This window comes from Coregonus lavaretus (genome assembly GCF_964263955.1).
Source record: "Coregonus lavaretus genome assembly, contig: HAP1_SCAFFOLD_2097, whole genome shotgun sequence".
Taxonomy (NCBI): domain Eukaryota; kingdom Metazoa; phylum Chordata; class Actinopteri; order Salmoniformes; family Salmonidae; genus Coregonus; species Coregonus lavaretus.
The window spans coordinates 73380-89202 of NW_028158511.1; the positions used below are offsets into that span (position 1 = coordinate 73380).

At 42.2% G+C, this 15823-nt stretch overlaps 1 protein-coding gene across 2 annotated transcripts; it reads left to right on the forward strand.

The window, feature by feature from the left end:
- The first annotated feature begins 1100 nt into the window (after positions 1 to 1100).
- LOC311123880 (FUN14 domain-containing protein 1-like) lies at positions 1101 to 5449 on the forward strand. Of its 2 annotated transcripts, none has more exons than XM_084198099.1 (5): positions 1101 to 1160; positions 1746 to 1932; positions 2653 to 2728; positions 2888 to 3022; positions 3536 to 5449. In XM_084198099.1, the coding sequence occupies exons 1-5, from the start codon at positions 1142 to 1144 to the stop codon at positions 3611 to 3613; spliced, it is 495 nt and encodes a 164-aa protein (XP_084054225.1). In that variant the 5' UTR covers positions 1101 to 1141; the 3' UTR covers positions 3614 to 5449. The 2 variants fall into 2 exon arrangements, with proteins under 2 accessions (XP_084054225.1, XP_084054226.1); XM_084198100.1 differs by having other exon boundaries at positions 2888 to 3016.
- Positions 5450 to 15823: the final 10374 nt, after the last annotated feature.

Here is a 15823-nt window from a genome sequence, read left to right on the forward strand (position 1 = left end):
ATGCAACTAATAAAATGTAATGCATGAAGTGCAATTCTTGCAGTTTGAAAATACTATTATTTGACCATAAAATTCCCCACAGCCACCAGCTTAAAGTTGTTATAATTGTGTCACACAAGCAAGCGAACCCACGCGCCGCCGTAGTCACGCCTCTCCTACCTCTTCAGCCAATAGATACGTCTGAATATCAGCATATGACTAGATTTTTTTTTTTTTACCCATCTTCATTTAGCTTTTTACAAACCACTAAAATCAATTATACATTTTCATTATTTTCTCAAAAGCAAAAATGCAGTTTGTGTATGGTTGTATTGTATAGGTATTCAAATTGATTGATTTGTTTTGCAAAGTGCATAAATAACTATGTTAACTAGCTACATGCAAACAACTGTCATATTACTAAATACATTTAAGTGTCACAACTTCTGAGAAATGTGTGCAAATACTTGATACCAGTATTATTTGCTGTTAATGGGGAAGCATGTCTAAATAAAACGTTGCAATGATGTTTGGAGGTAAGAATTCTGATTAGGACTGTGTAACTACAAATGTCTCTCACCTTGCAATCATAATAATAGATTGGATGACATCATCGTTGCCCTAGACATCGACATTCCTATACATTTTTGTGGTTGATACCAATTTGATCTGTTTGCATTTTTTAAAATGTACTAGCTAGTTCTACTGTATTTGTGTTTATCTACTGTGTTATGAATTACATTCTCACTTTTGTACATGTCTTGAAAATGAAATGAATAGCAATCATTCTTGTTGGTGTTTTTTCCCCCCAGCTAGAGACATTTTCAAAATAACCCAGACTTTGTCATTTGTTAGACAAAGACAAATCTATCCATCCAATGTAAATCCTCAAATCCAATTATCCAAACAGCTTTTTTGATAGCTATTTTGGGCAGAAATTGAATCTAATATGAAGGAAATCGAATCTTATTTTGTATGGAACATTTTTATGGTTACAAATGAAATTGTCAACATTTTGCAACATTTCAGAGAAGGAAGATCAAAGTGTTAAAATACTGATGTGGCAAAGCATCATTCTGTAGGCGGGGCCAGCAGAGGTTTATAAAGCTCAGGGGCGTGGCATGCATACAGCTGTCAACATCCTGATGTAATTTTCTCCAAAATGGCGGATCGCAAAGAAGGTTAGTGCTAGCCCCTGTTTATGGATAAAATAATCTCGAATTATAACAACGAATCAGCTGTATTATATATAGCTAATTCCATTAGCAAGACATCTAAACACTTAAATATTGCTATTCGTTCAGCTGCGGCTTTTGACAGTGGGGCTTTACTGACTGGATGGCTAGCTTTGTTGCTAGCAATTTAGCCTAATTTCTAAACAACAATGGCATGCAATCGCCCATCGCCCCAAATACCAGCCATTGGCATTGTAAAGTTATTTGTTTGTCACCCATGGCTCCTATTCCGACAACAGTAACGTTATCGCTGATATACACTTTATACTAATGACGTGAACGTGATTACTCACGAAACAAGTATTCCAGTCATGTTTTAAATCAATAATCTATGAATGAATGTGTTTTGTGTATCCTGTCAATACTACTTTGAAGTTACAGCAAAGCTTTAGATGCATGCATTGGAACTGTTTCTTGACTGTGAGGTCATTGGACTGAATTTGGACCTGAATCCTGCCCCTAGGTTGCCTAGATTACAGAAAGTGAAAGCAAAACAGCTTAAGTTCTTTGTATGTCTTTCCTTCATCCCAGATGACATCTTATCAGATAAGGATGATCCAGAGCCGGAGAGCGAGGACGAGACCTATGAGGTGGTGGACCTGACAGAGTACGCCCGGAGGCACCAATGGTGGAGCATGGTGTTTGGGAATAACTCTGGTCCCCTCGCAGAGAAATACTCTGTGACCACGCAGATCATGATGGGAGGGGTCACTGGCTGGTATGTAACCCAAAGCAAAGGTGTAGAGGCTACATATGTGTGGATCTTTGGCCCCTAGTAAACACATCAACACATTTCACTGATGAAATACATGGTATGAGTCAGTGATATAGTCAGGTCACTAAACCTTGAGGTCAAGTCCCAAGTGTTCAAGTCCGAGTCCTTTATACTTGAGTCACAAGTCCCTTGGTAGTGCTAAAAGGTGCGGTCCAACCATTAAAAAATCTAAATTCTGTTAAACTGTTGCACATTTAAAGTCTTTTTCAAATTTCAAATTGTATTTTACCTTTATTTAACTAGGCAAGTCAGTTAAGAACAAATTCGTATTTACAGTGACTGCCTACACCGGCCAAACCCGGACGACGCTAGGCCAATTGTGCGCCGCCCTATGGGACTCCCAATCACGGCCGGTTGTGATACAGCCTGGAATCGAACCAGGGGGTCTATAGTGACGCCTCAAGCTTTGAGATGCAGTGTCTTAGACCGCTGCGCCACTCGGGAGTATATCTAGATAATACAGCTCTCTAACATTTGCTGTTGTAGCTAGTAGGCACCCTATTTTAAATTATGCAACAAAGAGAGATTTTCTGACAACAAAGTCACTACTGGTCCAGTCCGAGCAGAGCCATGAAAATTGTGACTTGAGTCCGAGTCAAGTCTGTGTCCTGGACTCGAGTACTACAACACTGCTATAAGTCACTCCTTCTCTCTCACATTCAGGTGTGCAGGATACTTGTTCCAGAGAGTAGGGAAGATAGCTGCTACTGCCGTAGGTGGAGGGTTCCTGTTGTTACAGGTTAGAGATGCATCATATTTTTACTGAGTCAATGCTGGGTACTGATATAATACACATCTCTATTCCAATGAGATCACATGTAATAACGTGAACGGAGTGCCACTTCAAATGCAAACCAACAAACACCACTAATTTTCATTTCTGCACCTTCTCCTACAGATAGCGAATCACAGTGGCTACGTGCAGGTGGACTGGAAGAAAGTGGAGAAGGATGTGAATAAAGCAAAGAAACACCTGAAGAAGAGAACCAAGCAAGCAGCCCCTGAAATTAACTCCTTCATCGAGGAGGTAAAGGTATCAATAACACTGCCTGTCTTTCCTAATCGTAACTCTATGGTAGGCTATTGTGCCTATAGTATTATGTGATTCTAAAAGGTGAACAGGTTTGAGATGTGTGCGTGCACATGGTCCTTTATCTAATTGTTAATTAATTCCATGAGACCAACACCAGTACCTGGGTGTGGGAGCTGCTTTTTTGATTCAATTGGATTTACAGTGCCCTTGAATCTCAGTGCCTTGCAGTGCATGTACTTATGAGAAAAAAAGTATACTTAATTATCATATTTGGGAGAAATAGCTAAATTCATAAATACCTGAGTCATCCGCATCCATTTGATGGACTAATAATGCAGCAACAGCGCCCTCTAGTGAACTCACACGATGTACAACCACATTCCTGGATTTATCACAGTATACCCTGCGTATAAGATTCTAATTTTGCCATCTATTATCAGTTCTAACCCTTCAGTTATTGGAGGTGACCTCTCACAGTTTGCTTGTTTTCTCTTCTCCTTCCCCTCTCTGCAGGCCACAGAGTTTGTCAAGAGGAACATCGTCCTGTCCAGTGGGTTTGTGGGTGGATTTCTCCTGGGCTTGGCCTCTTAAGGGAGTCGGGGCCAATCCACAACTGAGGAAGTTGTCACATAGGAAGAAGGAAGCTGTCATTAGTGTGAACTGAGTCGCCACACGGGATGTTGTCATTAACTGTGAATCGTTGTCTTTCTCCCAGCACGGAAGGAGTCATTAGACGGGTTTGGGAGAAAGATTAACATGTGAAGCTGCCAATTTATGCCCCCCTGGGTGCTCTTTTCCCTTGCTGCTGAACTGATCTGAGTCTAGCTTGTCCACCCTCCTTTTTATTCTATTTATCTGGTGGAGTCTGATCCAGGATCAGTTGTTTGGGCGTGTTGTATATGGACACCCTGTACCTGTAACCAACCCTCCTGGTCTTACTACACAACACAAGAAAGCAGGGTCGTGTTCATCAAGGCAAACTGTAACAGAAACAAACATTCTTATTGGACAAGTTCAGATAGTGCCGTTTCGGAGTGTTTCGTGCCTACTGAACACGACCCAGTACTACACCATGTACAAACACATCAGTGAACAGACTATAAAGGATATACATTGTTCTACTTCATATTCATCATCAGCACTACCCCCAACATCAATGTATGTGAAAATGTTTTGAATCGGCTATATTATATATATATATATATATATATATATATATATATATATATATATTCGTTCAGCGTCATATGGTGTGCATCATGTGATTTTAATCAATTAGTAGGCAATGCCTACTAATAATTGGTTGAAATCACAATGCACACCAGATGCCATTAGAAAAACTCATTTTGACTTCAAAACATAGAAACGTGCCATTTTCACATACGTTGATGTTAGGGTAGTGCTGGAGATGATGAATACGAAGTTGAAAATGTTAGAAATGTCCCTTTAAGTGCACAACGCGACACCTCTTGATACACCATAATATACTACTAATATAGGATTACTCATCCCCTGTCATTCTGGTGCCCTCTTTTACCTGGAAGAACAGGTTTAGGATCAGCGCTGTGTCGCAAATGGCACCATGGCCCAAGGGCACCAATTGCCCATAGGGCTCTGGTCAAAAGTAGTGCACTATGTAGGAAATAGGGTGCCATTTGGGACACAACCCAGCTCCCCCTACATTCAGACCGAAGTTTAACCACCATGTGCTATTCAGCAAAATGTGTCTCCAGACCTGTGGTTACGGGGTTAATATACCAACACCTGATCACTGCACCTTTGCTTGCCAATGTACTGTAGGTAGTGCAGGTTAGTGTTTTTCATCATGAATCTTGTTCTGGAGGCAGCTCTGCAGAGTGGTCACTAGCTGGCACAGCCACAAAGTCATAAAATCGTATTTTAAACCGAACCTTAACCACACTATTAACCCTAATGCCTAACCCTAATCTTAAATTTAGACCAAAAAGCTCAATGTAGTTTTCATGAATTTTTACAATATAGCCAATTTTGACTTTGCAGCTGGCCCATCTAGTGGACATCGCTCAGTTCTGCCTCCAGGGCAAGACTCATTCCAATAAATGTCAACCTGCTATCAGTGTAGTAAGAGGAAAACATGTGCTTTAGTCATGTGTAGAATATGCTATCAGTTTTATAGATAGAAGGAAATGCACAGTATAAAGTCAGTGTTCAGTTGCTTATGAGTTGCTCCATATTATGTCTTTAACTATTTAAATATTACGTGTCAGGAGTATGATGTGCCATTTGTTTCTGTTAACCTCTTACTGCTGTTAACCTAAAATGTTTTGTGTTCTGACTTCCTGAATGCTGTTTTGAAATCTTGATAACCAACCATAACTGTATGGATATGTCTTATGTTTCTGTTTTGTCAAATAAAGCTGCCATATTTTTGTTGGTTAGCAATGTAAACAGTTGTGTGCATGGTCACTGGACTGCATGGCAGACATGCATACAATCAGGCCTTGGTGTGTACACACTGAGTGGATTAACAGTCTATCTTGACACTTTTAACTTCCCAACAATATACTTATTTTGATCATTAAAGTCAGCGTGACTTTTCAGATTTCAGTAACTCTATGGATGCATTTACACAGGAAGCCCAATTCTGATCTTTTGCCCAATTATTGATATTTTGATCTATCAGGTCAGAGCTTTTGCCCATAAATGGGCAAAAGATCAGAATCGGGCCGCCTGTGTAAACGCTGCCTATAAGTTCCGGTAATGCAAATATCCAGATATTATGATGTGGATAGAAATGGATGCTTCCTTGCTTCAGCATGTAGGATGGTTCTGTAATAACTACCATGCATGTCACAGCAACAATGAATGAGCTTTGTCACAATACTAAGATATTTCACCACAAAGTCTTCATCTACATTGTGAACTCCGTGTTTGAAAGGACTGCATGTACCAAGAGACAAAGGAAGATACTCACCAAATCAATCTGAAATAAGGACCAATTGTCATTTTTTGTGTTCAGTTTACCTCTGTCACAGAGTACAATATCAATTAATTAATTAATTAAAGATGTTTTGGTTTATATTAAATGCACATTGAATTGGGGTTTAGGCCTGATAGGCTTTCTGTAGCTAAGGGGTTAGGTCCGGGTTTTATGAAGTACTCTTTGTCAGTTGACTTGAGAAAAAACCTTCTTGCAAATAAAATTGTATTGATTTATTGTAATTGCATAATGTCCTGTCAGAGGCATATTGTTTTGTGTAAATAATGACTGTTCAATGTCCATTGAGCTGAATGAAGCTGAAAAACAGAGGCAGCCATGATGTTACCTCACCAGAGTACCTCTCTCTACTGTGTGTTACTATAGCTGCCAGCACCACACTACCACTGGTCCCTCCCTGTTGCTATGGAAACTGCTCTCTCGTTCCCTCTCTCTCTTCCTCTTGCTCTCTTGTGGTGTGGTGTGGCCTTCCCTCTTTTCAACTCTCTTTCTCTGTTCTCTCTCTCCGTTCCTCTCGCTTTCTCTTTCCAGTCCTGCCTTTTTCTTTGTATTGACCTCTATCCTGCTCCCTCTGTCTATCTGTGAGTGTGCCCATGTGTAATGGTATAGGGGTAGAGGGGGATATTAGAGTGGGAGGAATGAGATGAGACCCACTCTCCACCATCCGATGACCACATCACCAACCAATCGGATCATCAATAGCCCCCAATAGATCCAACCAATAGTAGGGTAAAGCCAGAGTACGAGCGCCATGGAAACTGCAAGGGACGCTTTACAATAACAGCTCGCCCTAGTGGCACCAGATACCAGTACACCTCAGTCAGGCTGCTCAAAGCCATTGTGGAGTTATTCATCCATTGATCGTAACCTAAGGGCTGCCTCTTCATAGTTAAACCTCTCCCCATATCTCCTTCATCTGCACTGATCTGAAAAAATAGGAAAGGCGAATTCGATATGGTGTATGCATATACTAGGTATTGGCTTTCACCAGTGCAGTTACTTTATATTAGTAGAGGAAAGACAGGAGACAGGAAATAAATTATACGATTGAGATACAACATAATCCATGCCTTCAGGCAGCTGTGTCCAAAGGGTCCAATCCATGCAATAATTAACTCTGTCACAATCAGTTTGTTGAGAGCTGTCATTAGTATGGTTACGCAATACCCTCTCTGTAGTACTAGTTAGTGGACAAAGTCAGAGATGAAACGCCAATGCATGTTAGAATAACAATGTTCATTATTCATAGTAATTTGTATAGCGAGAAGCTGCCTTTTTATATGGAGCATGTCTTATTAAACAACTGATAGATAGGGACCATTTTAGGCCTATTACAGAAATTATTCATGAGAAAAAAATTAAAATGGATAAAATGGGATCATTTCTCTCTGAGTTGGAGTGAATTTGTCATAATAATGCCAGCCTGGGTAGACAGAAACATATTTCTGTTTCCGAAGGAAGATTCTATGTGAAAGTAAATGTATTTCTTATGTATTTGGAAAGTATTTGGGGTATAATACAGAGCCTATGACTAGTGAGTCTTGGATGAAAATAATTCTACCTGTGTGATATTATCATATTATTCCTGCATTGCATCTAGATTTGGAGTTCTGTATCATAGAATTAGGAATTAGAATACTAGAATGGACATGAACCTTCTTATGATGGCATAAGGTCAGCCATTTTGGTCAGGGAGTTGGTTAACCATTGTTTGCCAGTGCTGTTGTAAGATATTGTGTAAAATAATGAATTTGAAGAAAACTGTATTTATAATTATATGACAATATTTTAGGTTGACAATAATTATATTACACAATTTCTGATATCACATGCCTTACTAAGTAAAATCAGGATTTTGCCTCTACTGCCATTCATTCCAATTAGATTGGTTTGGATTTCTCCCTGGCTGCCATTTTCACCCCCTTCTGGAACTTTTAGGGTTTATGACATAACCCCTCTAGTAATTTAATAATATATCTATGTTCTGTATGACCACCTCAAGGGGGCAGTATCAACCAATCCAGAGTGACTCACTCAGCTGTGAAGTTGGGGCCGAATAATACAAATACATTGGCCCAGGTGTGTCAACAATGTGGCCCAGGGATCAGTCAAAAGCAAAGCAGTGCATTCAATGCCATTAAGCCAATTAATTACCAGGTATTTACTGAAAAGGTACGTGGTAGAATGGTAGTTATATTGCAATAACCTATGAGTTAGGCTACGTGGTTGTTTCTTTGGGATTCAATAGAACAAGAACCACTAAGCAGCTTTGGTACCAACAAGTTATTATTATTATTATTTTAATTTTTTATTAACCCATCCTCTTCGGAGGACACATATCTTTTATTGTTTTTACAGCTTTTCTGATACATTTTACATACACTTTTATAACAACAAGTTACCAATTTTGTTTAATTCTTATCAGACAGCATCTGATGCAACTCCACAGGTAGAACCAGCCCCTCCCTGTCAGCACTAGGCTGCTAGATACATTTAGCGGAGAGGCGAAGTGGCAGATCCAGGATGAGGCTGTGACATGACTATGCCTAACAGGTCTAATATCTGTCAGGTCTCTTATCACTTCTTATTAGAGAATATCTCTCAACGTACACCTGAACAACAGAGATCACTTCAAATCTCTTATTCTTCTGCTAACCCATCCGGGCGTGTAATGCATAGGCCCATTTATGTTGCAGCAGCACAGCAAAATAATGTCCAATGCTGCTATGGATGCTGGTCCTTTTTTGTTACCCTTATTTACAGACGTGCAATACTGGTCCAGACGAATCTGTATCAGATGGAAAGTTATAATTAATACACTATATACATTATTGAGAGGGCAGGGAAAAGATTGTGGAAACGCTGACGTAAGGTGATGGGCTTTTGATGGTGTCAACGCGTGCGCGCGGTGCATTGAATGCGACCGTGGATTGGTGGAATGGGGAGTGTGAAACCGATTAGGAAACTGCGCCTTGGGGGACTCGGAGGGTGGTGCCCTGAACGGCATCTTGGCTCAAGTGGCATTGGAATTAGCAAGGAGCCTGAGCGCGCTTACGAAGCCATTATGGCTCTCCACACACCAGTTTCGTAACCTAGAGAGGGAGGAGTCTTCCATTTCTCGAAGCCGGAGGAGCAGCATCCGAGACAGCGTAAAAACTGGAGCAACGGTGCTCGAAGAAGACTGGAATACGAAATAATATCTTATTTCAAACATACCAACGAAATATACATGAATGCACATTTTACGAGATAAGCATGAAGGTATTTGATTTAAGATCAGGTAGCTGAGCTGTTTGCAACCTTTGTTTTGCATGTGCGGTAATATTCCAAGACATATGTGATACGTTGGGTGTGCTCAGCGCAATAACGGCGCTAGCAAGCTATTTCAAACGGTAAAATAAATCCAGATAGCTAGGAGATAGCCAACCATTTTATAGTTAGCCAGCTAGCTTGCGGGGGAGCAAGCTGCCTTCTCGGGCAGAGGCATCATCGGATGCATCGAACAAGAAGAGGTATCTGGTAACTTAGGCATTAACCGAAGATACAATCTCGGGGCATGCAAAGCGGTGTGTTTTGTGCAAACCGTAGAAAAATCTCCGCGCCCTCGGCTCTGGTCGTTGGATTAACCAGCCGGGAGAGAAGGAGAAGGTGGGGCCGAGGAGTGTCAAAAACGGTCTAGCTAAACCCAGCGCATGTAGTTTAGCGCTCTAGCTAGCTGGCTAACGTTACCTTCTCCATCGGTTTTCCATTTGGGAAATTAATTTTGGAACCAAGAATTATTCGACCATTGGAATTCTGAGAGCTTGCTGGGGTATTCCGTGGCAGTTCCCCCTCTCCATCAACGAGGATAAGTCAGAGCTGTACACTTGAGGCCGTTGGCTTCTCTACAAATAATACCGTGTGGGGCGAATTTCACGGGGGTAGCATCCCCGTTTGCTTTGGACCATGGCGGACGACGACGTGCTTTTCGAGGATGTCTACGAGCTGTGCGAGGTGATTGGGAAGTAAGTGTCAGCATATTTTTATGAACTGAACAATGATAATAAATGAAACCTCTTGTTTGCATTGAATGCATTGTATTGCGAGATGCCCTGCTCTATGTGTGTGTCTCTGCCTGTATTTTTTTCTGTATGGAAGCAATTGCCTTACAAATATTATTTCCCACCACCATCATGACAGCTGTTTTACTTGGCCTACTTGTAGGTGAGTTGGTCATACAAAACCTCACACTACCCATCTATTGACAGGCCTATGTAAAATCACTTACACACTAACGAGTTCAATAAGCATATGTTCAATAAATGGGAAACCAGTTAGGCCTACTGACTTGGTGAAGCCCCATAATGTGTGGTGAAGCCCCATAATGTATGGTGAAGCCCCCCGTTTAGTTCAAGAGCCAAGTGCATTGTTTTATCTGGGTAGGATATCTTAATTTACCATGGCAGGAGAGAATATAGCTTTCCAAATTGAAGTTAATTGGCTCACGCATATTCAAAACATTTCCCAATCTAGATCCAGAGATGAAGAGAAGGCACTACTTCATTAATGTTTTGTGCATCCATTCAGCTTTCTCAGATAGACACAAATTATTTTGATGAGGAGGTACTGGGCGGCAGGTAGCCTAGTGGTTAGAGCGTTGGGCCAGTAACTGAAAGGTCACTGGTTCGTTCGAATACCCAATTTGCTCCAGGGGTGCTGTACTACTATGGCTGGCCCTGTAAAACAAAGCATTTCACCACACCTATCCGGTGTATATGACAATATAACATCTTATTATTTTACTACAAATAGGCCTAGTGACACATTTGTGGTTTGGAACAGAGGCTCTATACGTTTCAAAAGCTGGGCCATTTCTAGTTTTAAGTTGAAATGTAAACGGGCTTGGCAACTACAACTAGGCCTATAACGATCTCCACAACTACTACAGTCAACACCATTACACTCTTCTCTCAGATTCAGATGCAGGGTTATTATAGTCATAATCATTGAGTATCATTGGCCATTTGGGACAAGACATTGGCTGCAGATCGTCATTACGATGATGTCACACACTACTTCTTGATCCTACTTTAAGAGATGGAGCAAATGCTCCTGGGGAGGATGAAACCTCTTCACCAGAATAGATTCACATTCAGTGTTTTGGGTATACTGCTGTGTTCTATGGCTGCACCTGTGTTCTGATATCATCACGCACTGGTACTCATTGTTCCTGCCCTGTCAATTGCAGACCAGTCTATTGATCCCCACCAACCAGAGGTGGCCAATCCTATTGTTGATGGGCTTTTAAGCATTGCACACGCAGTTAATGATCTTGTTTATCCCTGATCTATTTAGGCTGGATTTGTCTAACAAAGAGACTTAGGAGGCAACCTAATTTAACCCTAGATTGACAATTAGTCTAAAATCTAAAGTAGCAACTCGGGGTTTAGGCCAATTCAGTAAAAACCGGTTACGAGATTTCCAGAATAAGTGACCAAATGTTTAAAGCGCATTCTTCCCAGTTCCAACTCTGAGAGAATTGATAGGCCCAGGTGCAGTCCAGTTTTCTATCTGTTTCACACTATAAACATTGATTTATAGAGCACATAAATCCTAAGATGCATTCTTGCAGGAACAAGGTGGTTTTTGATTGAAGAGGGCCTCTTCTATTTGGTGCAGGCCATTGTTGTGGCTGATGATCACACCCCTTCATATGGAGACCAGGCAGGCAGGCAGGCAGCTGTAGTCTTGGAGCTGGCCTAGCTCCCCTCCCCCTCTACGCTCAGTCGAGATCTGTGGGTCCATTAGGGTCCAGGCTGAGACACATGCTGATTGCTCTTCAGCCCCTCAGGCTCTACTCTTTGTTTGGGGGCGCTCTCTGCTTCGGTTTACTCCTCACTCAGTGACTGATCTAGGATCTGGTCTACTTGACCCAGTCCTAGTGTTAGACGTTATGAGGTGGGTGACAATACTGGTCTCGGGACAGCTGTTAAATAAGTAGCCGCCCAGGGCATACCTTGGTGCAGCAACGCAGAGAGGGCCTCTAGTCAGCGGAGCGTACACCGTGACTATGTTAGCAGCATGATCAGAAAGGGCTTCATGGCCTCCTACCTTCCCTTTCCCAACATCATTTGTTCCTCCTTTCATCCTTCCTTTCTCACTCATAGTTGTCAGGGCACAAGGAGGTATTTTACCCAAACAGCTACGCTACCTTGTTTATTTCACTCTACATCACCAGGTTCGGTTTAGTGAAGCAAATCTTTTCTTATAAACTTGATCATATCCCAGCTTTGGGAAAGAGAGCCGAACAAAAAAGCACGATTCCAAATCGATTCTCTCCACCGGCGATGTAGCCTAGTTTGACAGTTATGCGATTGTCATACAAAAGCACTTTGAGTACCAGCCAGTGTCTTTTTAGGTAGAGAACTCTGCCAGCCTCTCCTGCTGAAAGCTGGGGATCATTTTCCTCAGCCCAGGGTGAAGGGAGGGGAGGCTGAGGAAGATCATTGGAGACAATGGAGGGTTAGGAATAGGATTGCCCCGAGGCTGGATATATAACTAATGTCAGCAAGGCGCTGCCGCACTCAAGGGCTGACCTCTTCCTGTAAACCACACTGCCTGTCAAGAAGAGCTAGGGAACCAACGAACAGAGGCTTAGAACTCCTCTCCTGCTATCCCTTGCTCCAATTGGTTCAGACGTTTTCGTTCCCTTGTTAGTTCATGGGGAGTGTTCGATGAACTGAAGATGTGCTGTGTTCGCCACTCAAGGGTCTGTATAGTCAGGGACGTTTAAAGCGGCGTTGAGACGGCAACAAATGTTTGTCACCATGTGACGGCTGTGCTTAGTCGGATGCGATTTTTCAGCCTAACATTTTTTTTTTTCCGCTTCTAGTGTTGCCTGTGCTTCCATGCATGGCTCTGAGAATCAACATTCCCATATGTAGTGTAATATAGTCTGGATGTGTTTACCAGATCTGCCTCCATACATGTAGCCTTAACAATAACTGCCAATGGAATGCTCACTTCACATGTGGCTTATAGCCCTCTGAGGAGGTTTGTGATCTAAAACAGACATTTTTTTTGACGAGAGACATTTGACTGACAATGTAGATCTGTGAATGATTGTGAATGATACTGTAAGTCGCTCTGGATAAGAGCGTCTGCTAAAATGACCAACATTTTTTATTAATTTTTTTATAATAATAATAATTGAAATGGTGTGGTGACACTTACCGAAGTAGGTGTGACACTCTGCCGACAGCGTCTGGTATAGTGTAAATAGACATGTCAACCAGCGACATATGCAGGTGTTCGTGTTAGCTGATAAGGGAATTGTCTTGGGCTAGTACACTCGCACAGCAACACACCTCCGCTGTAATTTGTCTAAGGTTGGCCGACAGTGTGGAGGTTTGGGGTTGGCAGAAGGCCTTTGGGATGACTGTGCCTTTGTTTCGCCTCACTTCCTGAGCTGGAGGAGTGTTTTAATCTCTCTGTTATTTCTACCTAATCTCTTTTAATAAACTGGGTGGTTTGAGCCCTGAATGCTGATTGGCTGACAGCTGTGGTATATCAGACCATATACCACGGGTATGACAAAACATTTATTTTTACTGCTTTAATTACGTTGGTAACCAGTTTATAATAGCAATAAGGCACCTCGGGGGTTTGTGATATATGGCCAATATACAACGGCTAAGGGCTGTGTCCAGGCATTCCGCGTTGCATCGTGCCTAAGAACAGCCCTTAGCCGTGGTATATTGGCCTTATACCACACCTCCTCGGGCCTTATTGCTTAATTATAGTGCTTGCTTCCAGATCTCGCTCAGTATCTCACAACATTTAATCTAGGAAACACCCCGGTACAGTATGACTAAAGCATCTGCCAGAAAAAGGGATCCATTCTGAAGAATGAAGATGACCGTTCCCATCAGATACGCTCATCTTTTGTCTTGACTCACCAGTTGACCCTTGATATTTTCCCCTTGTAAACATGTACGTCAGACCAATTATCCCCCACCACCACCACCACACACTTCCATTGTAGTGTCCGCCTCTACTCTTCTGTCTGTGATCCTCCTTGTGTAGGAGTCAAGGGAGGTGACTGGGTGGGTGACTGTGTGGGTGACTGTGTGGGTGACTGGGTGGGTGGGGAGGATTGCCAGTAGGGTCAAGCTCTGACGATAACCTGCTAGTTGACTATTACAGTATGTTCATTGTTCTCTGAGGTGTAGCTTACTGTACACTTAGCTGAATGGGGTGTTCAGTCTCACTATCTGGAACATTCTGAATCGACCAGAATGGAACCCTCCCCCCCTGGCTCTCTGTTGGAATCGAGTTCCTCCGGATCCATACACAGTTGGCTGACGGCCAGCTAGTGCCAGGCTCTCCTCTCCTTTCTCCTCCTTTAAGAAAGTTAAAAGGAGACGTGGACTCCCATTTTTGAGAGTATTGGTAGACATTATTTGAGTTACTCGGATACCCATTTGAGAGTATTGGTAGACATTATTTGAGTTACTCGGACCAATTGCTTAGCTATTTGTCTACTGCAGGACCATTGGGAGTAGGCCTACTGGTGCTTTTGGAAGCAAACCTTTGTAAAATATATAAAAATGAGATATCTTCCGATTTAGTTTGAATAATTTTGGTAAAAACAAATGCATAAACAGATTGGACAAAGCACAGTAGCCTAGGCGTGACCCTCTAAATGAGCAGTGAACTAAGGCCCATTGCCTATTCAGCCATTATTCTGACAAAGGATGGCACAAGGCCTTACTCTTCACTGCATCCTTATCTGTCTGAGAGAAGTAAATCTCACGCAAACGGGTTATGCAATCCTACTTATTAGCCCATTGTGTGTGTTATATTTCAGTAAAACACAGTGACGTGCTCATGCCGGGCATTTATGCTCCAGTTGAAGGGGATGGGCGAGGCGTGGGTAATTTGAGCCGTCTCTGCTCATAATGATTCTCTCTACATGGGAATAGTAATGCAGACGAGTGCAACTGGGATCACACGTGGCTCTCCATTCTGGCTCTGGGGTACTCATTAGGGCCAGGAAGGATTGGAATATTGTCAGAATGGCTAGGAACCGGTGGAGTGATCAGTACTCTGGCTCGCGTTGGCTCAGCTAATTACACATCAACTGCTAGCCTAGCCTACGTTTTAATGCTTTGTATCGCATTGATCTCATTCAATTTTAAGCAGTTTTTTTTAAAAGCAGTTTTTCTTAATTAATCCATAGCTCTACATACAATAAACACATTTGCTACACATAAAGCTAACTACCATTTGTGTGTGTGTGTGTGTGTGTGTCTTATAGCCTCTAATGGATTCTCTGAGCAACCGTAACACTCAGTTCATTCATTACTGATAGAACATAGGAAAGCTAAGCTATCCCTGAACAAACATAACAACAAACCCTTCACCGTCTTTCCTCTTCCTGTACTGTGCATGTGTCTTGGGCCCACTCATTCACAGACAGTTTAGCCTACACCCTCATCTACAGGTCTAGGAACTGTTCTCCACCTCAGCCATTATAATGAGATGAGTAATGTAACTGACTCTAGGCATGCTGTTAAGATTCTCCATCTGCCAACACCTCCCGAGGCGCTTCTCAGAATTCTAGATTCCTTCTAACTTTCTCTTCTCTCGTTGTTTCTTGTCGTCACTATTTGTCAGGAAGTGTGTGGTCAGCTCCTAACAGAGAGTGGACTCTGGGGAGTTTGGCCTGGCTGATTTATTCTTACCAATGGGTTTGGGGACTGCTCTGAGAACAGCGGACTCGGAGGTGATATCGAATTTGGTCTCTGCTTGTCTAAGGGCTCCTGGGCTTCCAGTGTCTGACT